Source organism: Capricornis sumatraensis, chromosome 2, assembly GCF_032405125.1.
Source record: "Capricornis sumatraensis isolate serow.1 chromosome 2, serow.2, whole genome shotgun sequence".
NCBI lineage: Eukaryota > Metazoa > Chordata > Mammalia > Artiodactyla > Bovidae > Capricornis > Capricornis sumatraensis.
Genome location: NC_091070.1, coordinates 81,802,501 through 81,823,849, shown reverse-complemented (window position 1 = coordinate 81,823,849; position 21,349 = coordinate 81,802,501). Strand labels below are relative to the sequence as shown.

The window sequence follows — 21,349 nt, the reverse complement described above, 5'->3', positions numbered from 1 at the left end:
AGTCCTGGAGACCAGGGACCATGTCTACTCGCCATTGAATATCTGCTGCTTAGTGTAGTGCCTGGCACTTGGACAGTGGTTGTTGTTTGTGGACTAAGTAAGTACAAATATATTGAATAGAGGCAATTTATCAGAAAACACATCATCCTTCCGAGGTATTGCAGCAGAAATCAAAATACCTTGTTAATCAACATAGCTTTTCATGCTTGCATAAGACCAAGCTATTGTAGGGGGGACAGTTTGACAAACTTAAGCAACTTGACAGAAAAGAAGGAACTCAGCATGTAAATGTAATGTGCTGATGCATCTGCTGATTTTTTTTTTTTTTAGAGATTTTCACATTTTACATAGTTGTAAATCATGCATAAGCAGTATTTTAATTCTGCTTTTTACAGATTTCCTCCCTTAATCAGTGTCTACTCATGTTTAATGGTAACCTGGAGTTAACATCAAGTTAGTAGATCTTAATTTTCTTAACCATTTCCTCATTAAGTGTTTTGGTTAGTTCCAGTGTTGTTATGAATAACAGGGCTGCACTGTTAACAAGTAACTTTTTCATTGCAAACTACCTCTTTGAGGAATACAAAAGTGGACCTGAGACATCAGAGCATATGAGCAATTTATGATCCCTTCATGGTGATATCCAGAGCGTTCTCAAAGGAGAATCTGTGCGGTACCATTAAAAATGTATCCCTATATCTAATTCTGTATAGCTCTACCAACATTGGGTTTTATACTTATTTAAGTTTACTTCTTAAAGTTTAATAGATAATAACTAAAATTCATTAAACTCTTTGTATGTGTCAAGGACTTAAAAGGATTTGATGTAAATATTCCATTTTAATGATAACCATAAAGCTTGGTCATTATTAAAATGGAATATTTACATCAGTAATAACCATAAAGCTCTAAAGGGCTTCCCTGGTGGCTCAGACAGGAAAGAATCTGCCTGCAGTGCAGCAGACCTGGGTTCGATCCCTGGGTTGGGAAGATCCCCTGGAGGAGGAAATGGCAACCCATTCCAGTATTCTTGCCTGGAGAATTCCATGGACAGAGGAGCCTGGGGGCTAAATCCATGGGGTCGCAGAGTCGGATACAACTGAGCAACTAACACATACAGCTCTAAGGTAGAAACTGCTGTTATCCTGCTGTTAGAGATGAAAAGACTAAAGCCTGACAGTTGCCTAGGTGAACTTAATGAGGTTTAAATGTGGGTGTGCTAACTCGAGAACCTCTGCTCTTAACCATCCTAGCACACTGCAGTGTGGTTTGTTAGTGGTAGTGTGTTTTTTTTTTTTTTCTGTTTTATTTACCCAAAAGGGAAAATTGCTATTAAAAACAAAAACTGAATACAGCCTCTCTGACTTCAAGAGTGTCACCTAATTTATTGCTAGAGAGTGTTTGTTGTTTCGTTTGAGGTAAATGCCTAGATGGACCTCTTTGATTGAGAAAGGTCAGCTCCCTGGGTTTAGCCTAAGTGGGCCAGGAGGATACAAAGAGAGATCAGTTACTGCAAATAATAAGAGGAGAGAAATCTGAATTTTCATTGGATGCCCTAGAAAAAGAATGAGGCCTAGGAAAGAAGTGGAGGGAGGTTGATGAAAAGAACTGAGATGGGATACATGCCAGAAACATGGCAGGAGGCAGGAGCTACTGGAGGACGTGGCTGGTGAGGAGTTTCCTGAGACAGAGCGTGGCTGTCACGTTTTATAAGCAGTCACGTGCACTGAATTTGACGTTGTTTTTGGTCTTGTGCCATAGCCTTCCATTAACTCTCAATCTTTCGTGCAGGTTGGGTACATTGGATTTTCTTGGTGGAGATCATTTGGAGGAGTGAAGGATGAGGAGAGTCACATCATGGGCAAAAGGGCAAAAGCTAAAGGAACAGGAGACATCAGTCAACCAGACTGCATCCTGGAAATTCTTGTAGAAATTGAGTCTCAGGACTGACCACAATGGTTAGAAATGGGGCTCAGGCCATTTTTGTACTGAAAGAATAACCCCTAAGCATTAAATTGCTTGGAGTTGTCCAGGTTGGAAGTTTCTGGGCTACATTCCAATGAAAAAGGACTTTCACTGAGCCACGAGAAAAGAAAATTTTGGTTTATTAACAGCATTTGTCAGTCCCCTGCTTGCCATATGGTAATTAGCTTCCAGAACAACCAACTCTTCTGGGTTTCCTCCTGCTTTATCCGGCACTCATCAGTTTCCCTTACTAGTTCCTCCTCTTCTTCCTGATCTCTCGATGACAGCGTGCCCCAGGGCTCAGCCATCCCTACTTTCCTCTGTACACAGACACAGTCCCCTGATGATCTCATCCAGTCTCCTGCAGTTAAATACCATCCATATGGTGACAGTTCCCAGACTTATATCTCCCAGACCTGTCTCCTGAACTCCAGACCCATATATCTATTACCCACCTGACCCCCCCTACTTCACTGTCTAAAACTCATCTCAGACTTCACATGTTAAATAGTACATTTCTGATCTTCCAAAAACTGCACCACTAATGGCCTTCTCCATCTCAGTTGATGGCAATTCTGTCCATCCTCTCAAACCATAGAACGTGAGTATCCTTTATGACTGTTTCTTTTATTCGCCGTCTCTAATTTGTCGGTAAAAACTGTTTTTACCGTCAGAATATATCTAGACTCTGCCTGTTCCCACCTTCTCTACTTCTACCACCTGAATCAGTGCCACTGTCCTCTTAACGAGATGGCCCACAGTCTCCTAACTGACCTCCCTGCTCTCACCTTTCCCCCCGTCACAGCCAGTGGTGATCCTTTTAAGGCCCCTATAATAAGAGCTTATTATTCACTCCTTTGCCTCATTTCATTCAGAGTAAAAGCCAGAGTTCTTACAATGGTCTTGGTTGATCTTTGCCGATTCCTTCTTTAGACAGAGATACATCTTAGTAAATCATTGCTCTTCATTGCAGGCCAGGCTCTATCCATCCACTCTACCAATTGGCAAAGTAAAAAATGTTAAAAAGGTGAATGCAAGCCTGGCAAAATACAGATCAGTAGCTTCTCTGCCTGTGGACAGATTGTGCAGTCAGTTGTGTCCGACTCTTTGTGACCCCGTGGACTGTAGCCTGTCATGCTCCTCGGTTCGTGGAATTTTCCAGGCAAGAATACTGGAGTGGGTTGCCATTTCTTACTCCAGGGAATCTTGCCAACCCGGAGATCAAACCCACATCTCTTGCTTCTCCTGCAAGGTGGGCATTCCTTATTCAAAGTGGAGTTGAGTGAGATGTGACTTGAGGGTGAGGGGTAGAGAGAGAAATCCTGAGATCAGCCACTTTCTTGCTAATGAGTCTAGAGCACATTTTGTGTAGTTTTGGTGTATCCTCTAGAGGTTTCTAAGATGCAGAATGATCTACTTCTGAAGCTTCCTTAGGCCATTAAGTTCTTTGGCACTGATGATGAATTTCCTGTGGCAAGGAAATCATTTTACTTTTGTCAGCTATTCTAAATGTCAGTAGATTGATGCAGTTGGTTATGAAAATACCTGCCAACATTCTGAGGTTCAGGCCCTCACCTCGTGCCTTCTAGACCAATGACTCTCAATTGGGGGCCGCTTTGCCCCCCAAGGGACATTTGGCAATGTCTAGAGTTGTTTTTGGTTGTCACAACTAGGGGCAGGAAGTGGGAAGTGCTGCTGGCATCAGGTGGGTCAAGGATGTGGCCAAACACCCTACAATGGGCACAGGATTACCCCCACCACCACCATCGAAGGACTGTGCCGCCCGAAAAGGCAGCAGTGCTGAGGTTGAGAAACCACGGTCTATTCTGACAGACTTTTCACTATTCTGACCTTGTGCTCCATTTCCCAACCAGCATTCCCAAACCACCATATTTATCCATCACTCCTAAACTCCTGTAGCCCCAGTAAGCTCTTCATTGCCTAAAAAATCAGGTCCTTCCTTCTCATCCTGGCATTTAGATGCTGACAGGTTTTGCACACTTAGTATCCACTCCTCAGCAGAACTCTCCTCCTAAGCGGTCATCAGCACCACCCTCCACACCACCATCCTTGTACTGCCGTTACCAACCGCCCCCCCAAACGCACGGCCTGTGAGGATTCTCCCCACAGCTCCCTGATCAAATCTTGCTCATCCTCTGAATCCCACACAGGCAGCACACCCCTTGCCACTGAGTCAGTCTGTACCACTCCCTTTTGTACTTAGCAGGCCTCACATGTCTCACACTGTCCCATAGCTATCCTCAGTAAACTCTTCAACGGGGTCCGTATGTATTTCTGTCCCGTTGAGCTCCGTTTCTACAGCATAAGTTGTGAAAACTATATTGTTGTATTGAGAGGTTCTTGTGAGAATCAGATGAGCATAAAAAAGCACCCAGTGTGGGGCCTGGTACCCATTTTGTTGCTCAGAAAATTACAGAATCATAGTATCTATAGAAGCATACATCCAGGGGTCCATAGAATGTGCTTAACACATCTTTTAAACCTAACTACAGCCTGGAAAGAGCACGCATTCAGACGAGCCTGGCTTTTATAACTAACAGCAAAGAAAAGCTTCCATCAGAAATCCTACACCAATTAACACGCCTTCACGCCAGAGTGAATCCAGGAGCAGTGGGTGTCACGTTCTCCCAAAGCGGAGCCTAAGCCAACCTTCCTGCATTTAACAAGTTAATGAACAGCTTGTGAGTAGCACTTTGCCCACTCTGGCCCAATTTAGAAGGCTGCCAAAAGGCTAAGATGTCAATATGCCACTCTGCTCTGCCGGGGTGCCACTGCCTTCTGCCCTCGACCATTGGAGAGGCTGATGTCCCGAGACAGGGCAGCACCAGGAGGATGAGGCTGCAGCCAGGGCCTGGCCTTGCCCCAAGCGGAAAAGGGCCTTGTCTCAGATCCTGCAAGAGAAGTGAGTGGGGCACAGTATTCTGAGCAGCCCAGGTTTGGCTCGAGGCCAAGCACGGAGTGGCAAACAAGAAGGAACACATTCCGGGAAGGCAAGGAGCCCTGCCAAGCGAAGGCGGGCCAGCCAGCAGGGCCTGCTGGGCGCCAGGTGCTCCTCAGCTCTGTGGAGGTCAGGCTCACGGAGGATGAACTCGGGTTTCTCTAGATTATCATTTCAGAGGCTTAAATGCCTCCCTCCCCCTCACTTTCAGAGAGCAAAGCCTGTGGAGCCACGTAACCGTTAAATTTGAATCCTCGCTGCTCTGGGGTCCAGCCTCTTCTCTCTAAATGAAGGCAGCAGGAGAAAGAGGGAAATCGCACAAGGTTTCTATAATTCTGCACCCTGAGTAAGAGAAGACACTACTGACAACAAGGGAAGAGGAGGAAAGCCGGGGGTTTCTGGGCCCTTGTGGGACACTGAGTTCCCCACTTGCCCCCTGGGCCCCCCCCCCACACACACACACCCTACGCTTGTTCTTCACCCCGGCCACTTGTGCCTTCTCACTGACCTGACTTCAGATCTGCAGAGCCCTCTGGAGTGCTTTGCTCTCAGTCACCTCAGGCCTTTGCCCCAGGTATGAAAGAAGAGTGGAGAGGAAAGAAAGGACCAGAGGGGGCCAGGGAAACATGGCCACGAGCCTGCCCAGCTTCCCTCCTGCCACTGTCAGGGCCTGGGGACAAGGGGGCCCTTTGAGAGAGAAGAGCTTCCCTGCTGCCACTGTCAGGGCCTGGGGACAGCGGGGGGTCTTTGAGAGGGAAGAGTGAAGTCTGTCCCTCGCGCCTTGGTTCCAGTTCCTGCTGGACTTTGCTGCCACCTAGTGGCCCCCAGTGGCCTCTCAGCACCCTCAGGGCGAGATCCACCTAGGGAGCTGACTTGGCCCAGCCTGTGGCTGACAGGTGAGCTTCGGTACTCTAGGATGCCCTGAGTCTGTGGTCCAGCTCCTGAGAGAGAGGAGCAGCACAGGGTCACGACCTCACCTAGCTCGATAGGAGTCCTGACGTCACGGCCACCAGATGAGAGGGCCAGGGCTGGCTGGCTGGACACTTAGGAGTGGGAGTGAGGGCACTTTCTTAGTCCCAGGATATCTCTGGTGGGATGCAGTTTTCCCAGAGCCCTCCTCACTCCTGAATGTCTTGTTCACAAGAACTCCTGCCTACTTCCACGATTCTCCCTGATCTGACTAAAGCCCATGATGCAAACTAAGGTTCCCACATAAAATAATCTATATACATATTAATATATATACGTATATCTCCCTCCATCTGTCCAAGTGTAAGGCAGTTGTTTCTCCCTTATAAAGCTAGCCCAACTTAGAAAATATAAGATGATATGCCCGCAACTGTGATGATGCTATGGACTACTCCCTGGAAATAGTGAAAAGGAGGTGTATGATCACATACAGAGATTCAGCCGTATTTTTCTGCATATTACATCCACAGGTTACTTCCTCTAACAAAAGAATGCCCTTGGCTTCAGTAACCACTGACTCTACCAGCTCCAAATTTTCAGACCTGAGCTGCCATACCCATGAATGTATAAAATCACAATTCCTTTCTGCCTGCCTCTCCAACCTCCTATTTTGTGTGTGTGTGTGTGGTAAAATACACGTAAAATTTATCATCTTAATCATTTTTAAGTTTTGCATTCACATTGTTGTGTAACGGTCATCACCATCTCGAGAATTCTGTTTATCTTGCATAACTGAAACTCTGTACACGTTAAACAATAACTCCCATTTCCCTTCCCCATAGCTCCTGGCAACCACCATTCTGCTTCCTGTTTTCTGTGAACTGGACTGCCACACGTACCGCATGCAAGTAGAATCATACAGTACTTGTCTTTCTGTGATTGACTTACTTCACTAAGCACAGTGTCCTCAGGGTTCATCTGTGTTGTAGTGCACGTCAAGTTTCTTCCTTTCGAAGGCTGACTAATACTGCATTGCATGTCTGTACCACATTTTGTTCATCCATTCACCTGTCAATAGACCCTTGGGCTGCTTCCACCTTTTGGCTTATTGTGAATAACACTGCTATGAACATGGGTGTACAGATAGCTCTTCAAGCTCATATTTTCAGTTCTCGTGGGTATATACACAGATGGAATTTCTGGATCAGAGGGTAATTCTGCTTTTAATTTTCTGAAGAACTGCTATGCTGTTTGCCACAGTGGCTGCACCGTTTCGCCCTCCTATCAATAGTGCATAAGGGTTCCAGTTTCTCCACATCCTCACTAATGCTTTCAGGGATTCTTTTGTTTTCGTTGCTAGTAGCCATCCTAATGGATATGAAGTGGTATCTAATTGTGGTTTTTATTTGCTTTTCCCTAGTGCCTCCAGTACTCTTGCCTGGAAAATCCCATGGATGGAGGAGCCTGGTGGGCTACAGTCCATGGGGTTGCTAAGAGTCGGACACGACTGAGTGACTTCACTTTCACTTTTCACTTTCATGCATTGGAGAAGGAAATGGCAACCCACTCCAGTGTTCTTGCCTGGAGAATCCCAGGGATGGGGGAGCCTGGTGGGCTGCTGTCTATGGGGTCGCACAAGAGTTGGACACGACTGAAGTGACTTAGCTTAGTGACAGTGATGTTGAAATGTCTATTCAGGTCCTTATCGACTTTTAAATAAGTTGTTTTGTTGTCACTGAGTTGACCTCTCCAACCTCTTTTCACGTCAGTCTCCCACTGACTCGTATTCCAGATTCATGCCGATGGTCTCTATTCCTCAGAGACACATGGCTTCTTTCCTACCTTTCACAGTTACCAACCCTTTCCCCAGCTCTTTTCATGACTGGCTCTGCATCCCTTAAGCAGCAACTTAAATCTCACCTCAGAGAACATTTCTTGACCACTCATCTAAAAATCTATCTCCCTTTTTACTGTATCTCATATCAGTCTCTTTCCGTCAGAATGTGCAATTACCTTGTTTGTTCACGGTTTACTTGGAACTCACGTTCATGTGGAAGGCAAGTGCCACCGGGGACGCAGCGATACTGCCTGACTGGTCACTGCTCTGCCGTTGGCACCTAGTCTAGCGCCAGCTCAGAATCTGGCTCAGCATGTACTGAAGGAACAGACCACTACTGGAGGGGCGCCTCCCAAGGAGAAAGAAAGGTGATGTGGCCCAAATTTGGATTTTTTAATTTAATATTTATTTTTTGGCCATGCTGGGTCTTCACTGCTACACACGGGCTTTCTCTAGTTGCTGCAAGTGGGGGCTGCTCTTCCTTGCAGTGTGCAGGCTTCTCATTGCAGTGGCATCTCTTGCTGCAAAGCACAGGCCCTAAGCGCACTTGGGCTTCAGAAGTTCTGGTTCTATGCTTAGTAGCTCTGCGGCATGTAGGATCTTCCTGGACCACAGATCAAACTGGTGTCTTCTGCATTGGTAAGCAGGTTCTTAACCAGTGGAGACCAGGGAAGTCGCCCAAATGGGACTTCAACCTCCAAAATCTGGACTTGATATCAGAAAAAGACATAGGCGTTTTCTCACTCTGAGTTTGACTTTTAATTCCTGGGTCAGGAGCACAGTACTGTTCGAAGCACGGACCTTGCTTTGGAGTTGCCCAGCAGAAATGGGGAAGCATTCCCAGTGTCCACCCAGCCAAGGCAGGACGCTGTGCTACGTGCTGTGGCCATCCAAACCATCCCTTACGCCTGACGTATGAGTCAGCTTAGCTAGAGTCCCATGAGATCTGCAGAGTACTTGGGATTCTGGGAATGACTTGGGCTCCGTCAGTCTCCTTGGTGCCAAGTATGTCAGTAAGAGTACCTTTAGTGAGTAATCAAAACCTAAAAATGAACTTTCCATACCACAGGATTAGAAAAATCAGATTTTTATTTTAAAATATTTTCAAAGTTTAATGCCATAGTGGAACAACTGAAGGATAGTTGAACCAAATTCTCAAGGAATTAGAGAAGCATCTGCCAATGCAAGCAGGTCTGCATAAATACACATGGTTTATAAATGAGCACAACAGAAGGTACCCTGGCCAAAGGAACGGGCTGGGGAACAGAAGAAAGAAACAGAGGGCCCTCCAGAGGGACAGGCCCACTGTAGTCACTCAGAGCTCTGGGCCCCAAGAGGGCTTCCAAAGCCACCCACCCTACTGCACGCCTTTTGCCCTCGCTGAGCCCAGGACATGGAGACTGGAGGCTAGGTTCACCATCATGTTGGCATAGCCACCCATGACTTGGCACCTCTCATGACCTCTGGCTCAACCTAGCAAGGTTCAGAGAATGGACCTGTTCTCCCTGCCCTTCAGCAAGGACCAGGGAGGGGAGGCGCTGGGGCAAATAAGATTATTTCCCTGAAAACAGGGAGCTGGTTCCTAAAATAGGACGGGCATCCATCCAGCGTGGCACTGCAGGGAGAATGGAGCCATGAGTTTTACCTGAGACATACATCTTGAGTGAAAGGATCCCCCAAGGCCAGGCTCTGAGCCCGATCCTAGAGCCTGGGATAGAGAGACCTCCAGCCTGAGTTTAGGAAGTTATCACCTCCTGTCAGTCCCTCCAGTCTTCATTTGGGTTTGTCATAAACAGGACAGTCACGCTCCACAATAAATAATTTCCACCAGGATACCCGCACCCCACCCCCACCAGTTAACTTCTCAGGTGTCTGACGAGGGAAAAAGTGGCTATTTCTGACCCCACCCACCCATCACCAGTGACCTTCCCTCCTCACTAAGGCCTTTCCAGCACCTCCAAAGACACTGTCTTAGCAGATCAGAGTCCCAGGAGAGTTTTAAGGCACAGAAGGTTTGTAGTATTGAGGAGACATTGTCAGAGGAGGAGGGGTCTCTAAGGCAAAGCCACCATGTCCCTTCTTCCTGTCTTCTACCTCTCTTGCTTCCACAGGTATCAGACAGACCCCCTTGGCCTGGGCCCTGCAGTCACAGGCCCACCTTGGACACCTCCATTTTACTCATGGGAGAACAGAGCCCAAGGCGTGGAGGACCCTCCTGCATGGCCTGCAGGTGACATAGTGAGCTCGGCCCTTGGTGGCCCAACACCATCAAGCCCATCAAAATGCCGTTGGCCACACTCAGAATCCAGGCAGTGAAGCAGGGAGTACAAAGGGAGACCTCCAGTGAAAGCCACGACCCTTTCCATTCCCCACTTCCCACATGGGGCACCTTCGAAATGTTTGAGCACACCAGGGGAAAATCGAGTACCTGGTCTGTGACCACAGTGATCAAAAAAGCTCCGCTCCCCCTGTCTCACCAGGAAACCGCAACGGAGGACACAGAATGCCAGCCCTCTGTTCTCCACAGCCACTGCCATTCTCCCCTGCTGCAAGTCGTGCGCTCCCAGATTGAGCCCACCTCCTCAAGAGGGGCCAGAACCGAGCCTCTGCACAGATCATGAACATGCCCCTGGCTAGATCCTAGAATCACCTCACTGCCTCCAGTTTGCCCTGCATGGACCCCTGGCCACCTGCAGAGAAACCCTTTGGGCCCCAGAACAGGAACTCTCGGGGGTCCAAGTGAGAGCACAATATGCTGGAGAGAGTGGAGCCCACACTGCCAAGTTGGGCTCTGGCTGCTGTCCCACCACTGGAGTGGGCCATGTGCTTGGTATCAAAGCATGGCCTTTGTCCCTTGCAGTGACCCCAAATGTTCTACCTATGTGTCAGAACTGTTTCCAAGGAGCAAGTTAAAAAAATTTTTTTTTCACATAAGTGGCTGCTAAAGCTTAGTGTACAGAACTCCTGGTCTATTTCCAGAAACTTGGCTTTCTGTCTCAGTCCCAAAATTGTAGGAGTTTTGTAAACAGGTACTTCAGACCACTCATTTAAGGAGGGAGAGGAGCTGCGGGGAGAAGGATTCTGCAATATTTTCTTTCTGACTCGGTCTCAACACAGCAGCAGCACAAACCAAGGGCCTCGGTGGTGGCACCTTAGCACCCAGAGCATTCCTCTTGAAGGACTGGGGTCAAAGGCCAAGTGGCTGTTACCTGCACACAGAAGAGATGGCACACAGGTCAGACAAAGGGCCTAGAAAACAGACAAGTCAGTGGGTCCGCCCATGAGGGCGGGTCAAGGTGGGGTCTGTGTACCCTGCATACCCTGCCCAACCTCGCTGAGGGCCAACAAACCAGCTCAAGGGCAAGGCCAAGACCAGCCAGACTAGCAAGGAGCCTGGCCATGGGTGTTGGCTCCTGTCCTTCACCCTCAATCCCAGAAGCATGAGAAAGAGAAGGGGCATCACCTGTGCCCAGGGACCGAGCCGCCCCAATTCAGGGAACATAACTGCTGTTCTAGCTGGGAGATGCGGAACGCCAGGTAGGATGAAGACATGACCAAGAAGCAGATCCTGGAGAAAGGGGTAGGGAGGAGGTGAGTCTCTCTTCTAGAAAGGGGGCATTTCTACAGGATCACCAAACCAAACATGGGAGTGGGACTAAGCTAGTTCCTGCAACTGGAGGAGTTGAAGAACCCTTTGCCTACAGCTTCGTTCAGACCTGGGCCTCTTTCTTCCCAGAGGCCACAAGGGGGTCCTGAGACTGGTCCCCATGAAAGTGTCCCTGAAGCCCCACAGGAGTTCTGGGTCCTTCAGCAGAGCCCACCTTCCCTCTAACCAGCCACCTTGGTCCCACACCCCCTCTATGAGGCCACTAAGATTACCCCTCAGGTGGTAGCCCTTCCCCCAGGCAAATCCTGAGGGTGACAGTCAAAACCCTGCCAGCAGACCGAGAGGAAGGTGCCAAGGTAAGGCGAGGGAATCAGAGGCTGGCTGGCTGTTCATAAAACATCCACCAAGCTCACTGCTCTCATAGCTCTTAGGCTGAATGACAGACAAGCCTGGTGTCCCAGAAAACACCCCAGTGGTGGGCGGTGGGAAGGCCATGGCCCTCCCCTGGTCTAGCTGACGGGCCTCTCAGACTTTGCCAGACCCCTCCCTCCCCAATCCTCTGCAACTTTTTCTTTCTTCAACAGTTTCATATGTTGCCCCTTCCCCACAGCCTTAACCCTAAATTACAAGTTTGAAAGAATGAAAACCGGAGATACTTTATCTTGCTCCAGAAGGGGCTGCTGCATGGCCACCCCCACCACCCAGGAGCTTACAGCTGACTCCGAGCCTTCTCCCTCACTCTGGACAATGACTTCCCAACACACCAAGACCCCGGCTTTAAACACCCACACACCCAGGCAGATCGGGTCAGGTCTGTCCCCCCACCCTCCAACTCTCCAGTCACCTACAGCACAAAGAAGACCTTCAGGAGCGGGTAATCCCAGAGCTTGAGCTCCCTGCTGCTCGTGGGCCCCTCCTCCAGCTTCTCCTCCTCACAGTCGGAGATCTCTGCAATAGGACAGCGTTCGGCATCTCCCTGGGGCAGAAGACAAGCCCCCAGCCCACTCCCAACCCCTGTTCTCTGAAGCCACTTGAGCTCTCGGCTTTCTATTATGATTTGCAGAAAGAAAGAAACTGCCCTCAGAAACCCTCCTAGCTGTGATGACCTCTTTGCACAGAAGTGGGAGGACAGAAAACCTTGTTTTTGCACACAGGTGCCGTGGACAAGCACGCTGAACTCACCAGACCCCAGAGGCTCCCTGGAGGGGAAGAAGCCGTCCGTGGATTCCATGGATGCCCGAGAGATACAAGGGATGCTATCTGGGAGAGACATGGACCTGGAGGCGGGGCACACTTTCCTCCACTTCATCTCGGGGATGAGGGCTTCCTGCAGAGAAGGCAGGAGACACTGTCTCACCTTGGCCTTTGAGATCTCACTTGCCCTAAGGATCCACACTAGGTTTATCAAAGCCTGTCCGGATATTATCAGTATGGATGCCTAGCGAGCATGAAAGCAAATACCCAGAAGCAGGGAAACCACAGCCACAGCAATCACATTTCTCATCTGCTCCCTTGCTACAATCAGCCACTCTTCCAGGGGACGGCCTCTTTGAAGACTGCTAGTGTAGAACCAGGACATGAGGCAACCCAGGTGCATGCTCAGATCAGCTGAGTCCAGGAGAGTTCGCACTCTCTATCTTAGATGGAATAAGTCGTGCTTCCTGCTAATCTGGGCTCTGACTATATCACTGCCCTTGGCAGGGGCACTTAAGGTCCCATCAATAAAAATGGGAACATTGCCTTCCATCCCCTGCATGGCATTGCGCATATCACATGCTTGGCTAAACACTTAATAGTTACAGACAGAGGCTTCAAAACACCCTGGAGTCATTGCTACCCCTTCACCCCAACTCCTACCTTAGAAACTTTACTTACCCAGGATCCCAGGAGCAAAAGAAAGGGCCAGGACCTTGCAAATTGACAATGAGCCTGCCTGTGTTCTGGAATGATAGCCTTCAGAGCTCTATTTCAGGGACACCTCCAGCCCCTTGAAGGCCTTCTGACTCCACTAAAGGGAAGAGGATGGGTTGCTGGCCCTGTACCTACAAAGGTGTGGGGGTCCAACCTGGGCCATGTTCTGGGGGCTGGGCATGTGTTCTGCTCAGAATGTCAACATAATCTGCCCAGGACTCTGCATGGCATGGAGCATGGCGGGTCTTGGGACACCCTGACACAGCATGCCAATGGCTCTTGAGCCTGGTGCCCCAGTTTTGCACTGTGGGCCCCCCACCAGGAGGCCCTGAAGTCTCAAAGCCACAGGCAATCTCAGGCCAGCATCTTCTGCTCCCAGCCTTAGTTCTCACCAGAGACTCGCATTCGGGTTCCTCTGGAAATTCTCTTACACACAGACTCTTCTTGCTTGAAGGCTGGGGACAGAAGGGAAAAGGAGTTACCAGTCCATCATGGAACAGCCAAAGTCAGACATGGGGACGTACTAACACTCTCCAAGAGAGCTTCACCTCCAAATGAGCCCTTTGGGTCAGATGGAGTCTAAAGTGTTTGCAGGGAGGATCCCTAGTTAATCCTGAAGCAGAGGGCAAATCCAAAGGGTTGTACTCTCCCACACTGCTGCCCTCCCCCTTCCTCAGCACAGGCCAGAGGGAGCTGAACCGGCCACATGCGCCCGTCTGTCTGCACCCAGGAAGCACAAGTGAGGGCTGCACATGGGACACGCAGGGGCCCGATGGCCTCCGAGAGACAAGCGCACTAGCACAGACACCCAGTCCACGGACTGCCTCTGATTCACTGAGCCTGAGCCCGTTACTCCCCTCTCTCTGCCCCGGTTCCCTGTGCCCAAGGGATGGGCCGACCTCCCCCAACAACCAGGTCCCAAGACCTCAGTCCAGGCCTGAGCAGTCTCCCGGGCCCCTGCCCTGCCCTAGGCTCCATACCTGTAGGTGGGTGCAGACCCTTCTCAGCATGTCGTATACACTGTCCCGGGAGAGCAGGGACACAAAGACATACTGGAATAGAGAAACCAGAAAGGGGCGAGGTGCGTAAAGACGGGAGCGTGCCAGGGTCAAGCTGTGGGCTCCTGGGGCTGGGAGCGCTGGCCCAGAAACTTACTGACCTTCTGGCTGGTGGTGGTGGTGATGGCCAGGCCGTTGGGGAGGAGCCGTGCCATCTTGTGCTTTTTGATCATTTGCACAGACACTACGGGAATGACCACCTGATGGGGGAAGAGGCAGGCTTCTCTCAGGACTCACCCCCAAGGACACAGTCCCTCTGCTTCCTGCTTAGGGCCCCGGCCACACCTGGCGTGAGCCAAGCATGAACACCATGGACAAGTCTGGCCCATGGAGGAGAGTATCGGAACCTCCCACCGCCTCATGTGGGCTCCCTTCCAGTTATCTCCCACCCCAAAGGCAGCACACTCCACTCTAGGCTCTTACTCCATCATCTAGGAGGCAAGGATGGTTGCCCTGCTGAATCCCATACTCCAGTAAGAGTTCCTTGAGCCACCACCTGGGCACTTTATGGCCCCGAAAGTGTGACATCCCACTCGGTTTGTGAAGGCATTTAGGAGGTACCCCGTAACCAGAGTAACTCGGCAGTGAACTCTTCAGGCTGCTCAGGCCAGATGTGGAGTCTCAATCGGGGCCCTGTTTGGATGGGGTGGGGCTACTGCCCTGACACCGGGTAGAATGCCTCGCAGTGAGAGGCCTCACCAAGTGCCAGAGTGCAGAGGGACAGGTCTGACTTGAGGTGTGCCCGCAGGGCAGGGACTTCTCTTCCCTGGGCTGAGGCCTTACCACTTATATCTTGATATACCTTGATATCCTTGCCAAAGAGGCTGGCATGGAAGCAGAGCCAGTTGGGAGAGATGTAGAGCCGGCCCTGGAGAAGTAGGTCCCTCTGGAGGGCACAGGAGCACACTGGGAAGTCACACGAATGAGGCTGCCGTGAGTAAGGTCCAGCCAGGAGCCCCAGGGCCTGGGTCCTCCCACCCAGAGGAGTCGAGTCCAACTTCGGGGACTGAACTCCTCAGTCCCCTCCCCAATCCCAAGCCCCAACCACCAATTCCCTCAGCATCCTCGCATCCTTTCCTGAGAATCCTGACCGCCCCTAGTAGTCATGTATGGATGTGAGAGTTGGACTGTGAAGAAAGCTGAGCGCTGAAGAATTGATGCTTTTGAACTGTGGTGTTGGAGAAGACTCTTGAGAGTCCCTTGGACTGCAGGGAGATCCAACCAGTCCATCCTAAAGGAGATCAGTCCTGGGTGTTCATTGGAGGGACTGATGTTGATGCTGAAACTCCAATACTTTGGCCACCTGATGCAAAGAGCTGACTGATTTGAAAAGACCCTCATGCTGGGAAGGATTGGGGGCAGGAGGAGAAGGGGACGATGGAGGATGAGATGGTTGGATGGCATCACCAACTCAATGGACATGGGTTTGGGGGAGTTGGTGATGGACAGGGAGGCCTGGTGTGCTGCAGTTCATGGGGTCGCAAAGAGTCGGACACGACTGAGCAACTGAACTGAACTACTCTACCCGCCCTTCCAGACTGCTAGATCCTTCCTCTTCCTCTACCCATGCCCCAAAAGATCTGCCAGGTTTCTGCACTGTCCCCCAACCTGCATGTTCACCCCCATAGGCAGAACCTCTTGCCCTGCTCTTCCCTGGAGAGAGGGCCTTGATTGTGCAAATGCTCCGACACACTCCCTGAGAGGTCTGAGCAGGGAAGAACAGTCACCGGTAAGAGCAGAACAGAAATGAAATTTAGAAGCCCTGACATTCAAGGACATTTTCACAATCCAACTCCGTGTCTCAAATCAGCCCAATCTTCTCAGACTTCTGAAGAAAAAAAGACCAACCCCTTCAAAGGGCAGCCAGTTCCCATGGCTGAACTTGTGCCTGGAGGTTCTGGGGGGAGAGGCCCTGGGCTTCGGGCACTGCAGGATGGCCTGTCCCACCATCCCAGGGAGGCAGCTCACCTTTGAGAACCACCTCCTCCAAGGGAATGTCCTTAAACAGCTTGTGGTACTGCTGGTTGTATTTACTCAGTAGCATCTGCGAAACACAGGAGCTGGGTCTGAGAAGTCCTGGGAGATCATACCACCAGAAGGCCCTGCTCCAGCCACCAGGAAATAAGGCCACAGGGCATGGGGGGGGCCTATGGGGTCTTAGCTGTGAAGCAGCAGGTGAGCAGCCAGTGGATGAGGAGGGCTGAGTTCTGAGCACAGCTTGTTTCCTGGTGACCTGGGGTCTTAACAGGCAGCCCATGATGGGAAGGGGACACAACACCCACCCATGAGGGGACATCCACCAGGTTTCCTGTGGCCACAGAGTCAACAGCCACCAAAGTCAGGCAGCCCAAGACCCCCTCCCCCAGCAGGTAGTAAGAAGTTGGCCTCCACACACTTACCCCTTCTCGGCTGCACTTCTTTACATCTTCACCCTTCAAGCCTTCTGGCCAGTACAGGCTGCAAAGGAGACAGGCCATTGCGGGGGCAAGGAACCTCAAATCTCACCCTGCCCCCTCCCCCTCCGCCCCATGCATCCTTGGTGCCAGCGCTGCCCTGGCCTCAAGCCACCAGCTTGGGGCAGAGATTGGAGACCAGGGCTCGTCTCCAGGGGCCACAGCAAAGTGGTGAGCACAGCCTGCACAGAGCTCGCCCTGGGCAGGGACACTCCTGCTACAAGGAGGGGTCAGCTGTGCGCAGCTACCCCCCAGCCCCAGAAGGTACGGGCAACCTGAGCCTCAGCTCCCAGAGATGCTTAGAGCCGACCACCCCTGGGGTCAAAAACCCCCTCCCGTTTCTCTGCCCAAGGAAGAAGCTGAGGAGCAGGCCCAGGATGAACGAGCAGGAGGCCAGGGATGGGGCCTAGTATGGGGAGCGGGTGGGGTGGAGGCATCAGATTCACAGCTCTGGGGCCTGGCCATGGGCCACGATGGAGGAGGCAGGACTGCCCTCCTCACAGCCTCCTCCCTGGGCCTGCAGCTCTGCAGTGGGAAGCTGGGCAGACTAGCCTGACCTGACGGAGGCTACCAAAGCTGGCAGAGGTGGGGTGGAGGGTGGTTTGCTGAAACACAAACCTTTGCCCTGTCCAGGTTGGCCTGAGGACAGGTGGGCAGAGAGGAGGATGGTAACCCGAGAAGCCTAGACTCTGCTAGGTCCCAGCGCCCTGGGCTAGGCCTGGGAGTGGGAGGAAGAGGCCCCAGGCAGCCTGTGCCCAAACTGACCTCATGATGCAGCCTTGAGGCCCCCTTTCTTACAGGTCACCTCCCAAGGGCTGCCCACCTCCAATCAGACGTATATCTGACTGGGAAATGGGCCTCACCTGGTGTCTTGGGCTCTCTGGACCCCGCCTAGCTTCTCCATGCTCTTCTTCAGAGAAGCCGTCTTCCCATGCATCTGTTGGTTGCTGAGGAGAAACAGGCCCTCATCAGGAAGGCAGGGCCTCTAGGGACACCCTTCCTGGCCAGCTCCACCAGCCCAGGGTGGCTGCCTCTGCCCCGCACCCAACACCGGCCCTGCTATTCCAGGGGAGGCTAGAGATGTCACAGTCTGGAGGTGGCACCCCAGGCAGGGGTTCAGGGCGGCTGAGAGAGGAGCCTTGCTCACCGGCCTTCCTGGAAGCCTGAAGTCCAGTTTATGCCTGGGTCGGAAGGAGAATCAGCCCCCAACGGAGCTGCCAGCCCCACTCTTAAGAAGGCAGCTGGGAGGGAGGCCCCTGAGACTTGCTCACGCCTGAAAGCAAAAGTTTCAGAACGCCCAGACAGTATTACCATAAACGTCTGGGAAAGGACTCTGAGCACTGGAGGCCTTATCAAGGCTGAGCAGCTGATGCGGCACAGGTGTGTGTGTGACCATCAGCCCACAGGTGAGTGTGGGCTGAGGGGGTGGGGCTTCCGCACACCAGGAAGTGGCCTTGACACCTTCGCACCGTCAGGGTAGCTCAGCCCTGAGAGTCAAACCATCTCAAAAATGTCCCATAGAGAGGACCCGGCAGGGGGGAGATACCTCTCCCCAGGCAGGTGGGGCTCCCCAAAGGCTTTTCAGTTCATGCCTCCAATAAACAGCTCCAGAGCCTAGGGTTCACCCTTTCCTGCTCCTCCAGAGCAGAAAGACTAGGAATCAATCAAGCCTGAGCAGCCAAACTAGCTGAGTGAGCCCAGGGGTGATGGGAAGAGAGGGTGGCCAAGACAGGGCAATGTGGTGGCCGTGAATAGGTAACGGGGTCTTGGGCACTGGTCTCTCAGCAGGTAAGGAGCTGGAACCTGCAGATCCCAGCACTCCATCCCTCTCAGCGGTGTAACCAGATAATGTCAAAGTTCTCTTCCAGAACAGAGTTATCGCCTCAGCCGAGATCTGCCAAGACCATTCAGGGTTATTAACCTGGCCCCCTCCTACCCTGCCCTTGTAGAGACAGAAAACTGAGAGACCCGCCAAGGGGCAGGCTGTACCGAGGTCACACGGCAAGGAACGAGATGATCTCACCCACCAAAGGGGCCCAACCACGTGGGCTGGCAACCTCTGTTCTCAACCTTATGGAGAATTTTGGTGCACATATCATGTATTTCCTAACCTTGCAAAGTGACAGCTTGTGCTAGTGATTTGACCCCTTGACTCCTAAAGCTAGGGCTTCCTAGGTGGCTCAGCAGTAAAGAATCTGCCCACAGTACAGGAGACTCAGGAGACATGGGTTCATCCCTGGATTGGGAAGACCCCCTGGAAGAGGAAACGGCAACCCATTCCAGTATTCTTGTCTGGAAAATCCCATGGACAGAGGATCCTGGTGGGCTACACCCCATGGGGTCGGGAAGAGTCGGACACGACTGAGCACGCATGTGTGGTCCTAGAGCTAACTTCCGGATTTATTTGGGTCCATGACTATACATTTCACAGAGACTCCCCCCAAAACCTTCAGCTTTTAAAGCTTATTATAGAAAATATATGTAAAGTATGATGATCAAAAATCATGCATAATGGACTTTCCTGGTGGTCCAGTGGTTAAGAATCTGCCTTCCAATGCAAGGGATACCAGTTGGATCCCTGGTCAGGGAACTAAGATCCCACATGCAGAAGGGAAACTAAGTCTGCGTGCCACAGTGAAAGATCACAAATGCCACAACTGAGACCCGACACAGCCAAAAATACATAAATAAAAACAGCTCTTAAAAATCACCCATAAGAAAGACATTCCCAGGAATTCCCTGGTGGTCCAGTGGTTAAGTGGCTGCTGTGATTCCCATAGCATCTCCACGAAGAAAATAGGAATGGAAAGAGGGACGTCCCTGGTGGTTCACGAGTTAAGACCACGCTCCCGATGCAAGGCACATGGGCTCCATCCCTGGTCAGGGAACTAAGATGCACTTTCACTTTGGAGGGAGAACTAAGATCCTACACACTACAGGGCAGGGCCAAAAATAAAAAAACTTCTCCCCCAAGTCACACAAAGAAAATATTTATTCATAAATATATAATTTGTGTAAGGGGGATTATATATCACATAACTTGTATGCCCTGGTTTTGTTGCTTAACATGATTTCATGAGACATTCCCCATGTCACTATTTGTTCCTTGGATAGATTCTCAGAAGTAAAATTAGTGGATAGAGAATGAGCATCTCTTAGGATCTTTTAGACCCAATTCCAAAATGCTTTCCAGACGCTATACTGATGGTGAGCACGGCTTTCAGCACTACATGAGGGTGCCCACTGCCCTACATCCAGGCCCTACACTGGCTATGATCTTTTTCTTACCTTGCAAAATTGATAAATGAACATATATTGTTTTCATTTCTATTTCTGCTTACTGATACGTTCAATATCTTTTGCCAAATACATTTTAACCTCTGGGATTTCATCTGTGAAGTGTCTATAAGTATCTTCATGTCTTTCTTATTGATTTGTGTCTACCTTCTTTGTTGAGAAGATTCATTCTTAGTTTATCATTTTTGCAAATATTTCCCCTATTTGCCTTTTAGTTCTGTCTGTGGTATTGCTCCTATATTTGAGTTTAATTTTTGTGTGGCAGATTCCAGCCCTTTCTTTGAGTGCTTCGATAGGAAAGGTCCCCGAGGCAAGTGTGCACAAGTCGAACAAGCCTTCACAAGCTTGAATCCTACAGCCCAGGAACCCTGTGGGCCTCCAGAGAAGAGAAGAAAGATGTAGGCTCCACTCTAAGGAACACATTCCTGTCCAGACAACCAAAGATAAAACAGGACCCCAAGAGGAAGGAGGAGGAGCTGGGCCATGGTTTCAGAGGCAGGAAGCCTGTCACTCAGATACTAGAAAGTGTGATTCAAGTTGCCAGGGCTGCAGGAGCTCAGATGACACACAGAGTCAAAGTTACAGCTGGATTCCCAGAGAAAAGGAAGCTGAGCCTCACCAGCTGGGTGGGACTGCGATCCTGCTTGGCTTCCTCACCTAACCCTGCATGGATAATCAAGACTTTGCGTGGATTCTAAACCTAACTAACTCATCCTTAGGTTCAAAGACCTCAGGAAGGGGCGCCTGCCTTAGGCCCTTCCCCAGCTTAATGATGAGCCCTGCTGCAGGCTCTCACTGCCCCGAACCTCGGGCTCCTCTCAGACACCTGTGGGTGAGCTCTAACTGCCCATCTCCAGGCGCTCCAGGACACTTCCACCATCACCGCAGTCTCTGAGCCTAGGGCAACACCAGTGTGCAGCTCACATTTGTGACATGTGTAGGCAGTGTAAGCGAGATCAAGAACAGAAGCTGGAGGATAGAAGGGCCATGAGAATAACAAAAGAAGGCTGCTGTGATTCCCATAGCATCTCCATGAGGAAAATAGGAATGGAAAGAGGGACGTCCCTCGTGGTTCACGGGTTAAGACCACGCTCCTGATGCAGGGCGCATGGACTCCATCCCTGGTCACAGAGCTAAGATGCCACGTGCTTACAGTGGACCAACATTTACTATAGTGCTGCCAATATGTTTTTTAAAAAAGAAAAGAACAGAAAGAAAACAGGGGAAAACATCTCAAATATGTTTAAACTAAAAGTAACCTCTTTTCATGTGATGATCATGGTGGTCAAAAGCCTTCCTTCATATCCATCAGTTAAAACCAGCTCCTCCTGGTCATCCTGATAATGCTGTTGA

At 50.7% G+C, this 21,349-nt stretch overlaps 1 protein-coding gene across 1 annotated transcript in view; it reads right to left on the bottom strand.

Annotated features, from left to right (window-relative positions):
* Positions 1–11,129: 11,129 nt before the first annotated feature.
* The window catches only part of GRAMD2A (GRAM domain containing 2A), a 31,163-nt gene continuing 20,943 nt past the window's right edge, over positions 11,130–21,349 (bottom strand). The window contains 12 exon segments of the mRNA XM_068993429.1: positions 11,130–11,238; positions 12,126–12,237; positions 12,240–12,278; positions 12,281–12,324; positions 12,456–12,604; positions 13,581–13,643; positions 14,169–14,240; positions 14,348–14,446; positions 15,049–15,152; positions 16,215–16,290; positions 16,646–16,703; positions 17,563–17,646. Coding sequence (XP_068849530.1) covers positions 11,130–11,238; positions 12,126–12,237; positions 12,240–12,278; positions 12,281–12,324; positions 12,456–12,604; positions 13,581–13,643; positions 14,169–14,240; positions 14,348–14,446; positions 15,049–15,152; positions 16,215–16,290; positions 16,646–16,703; positions 17,563–17,646 — 1,009 coding nt within the window.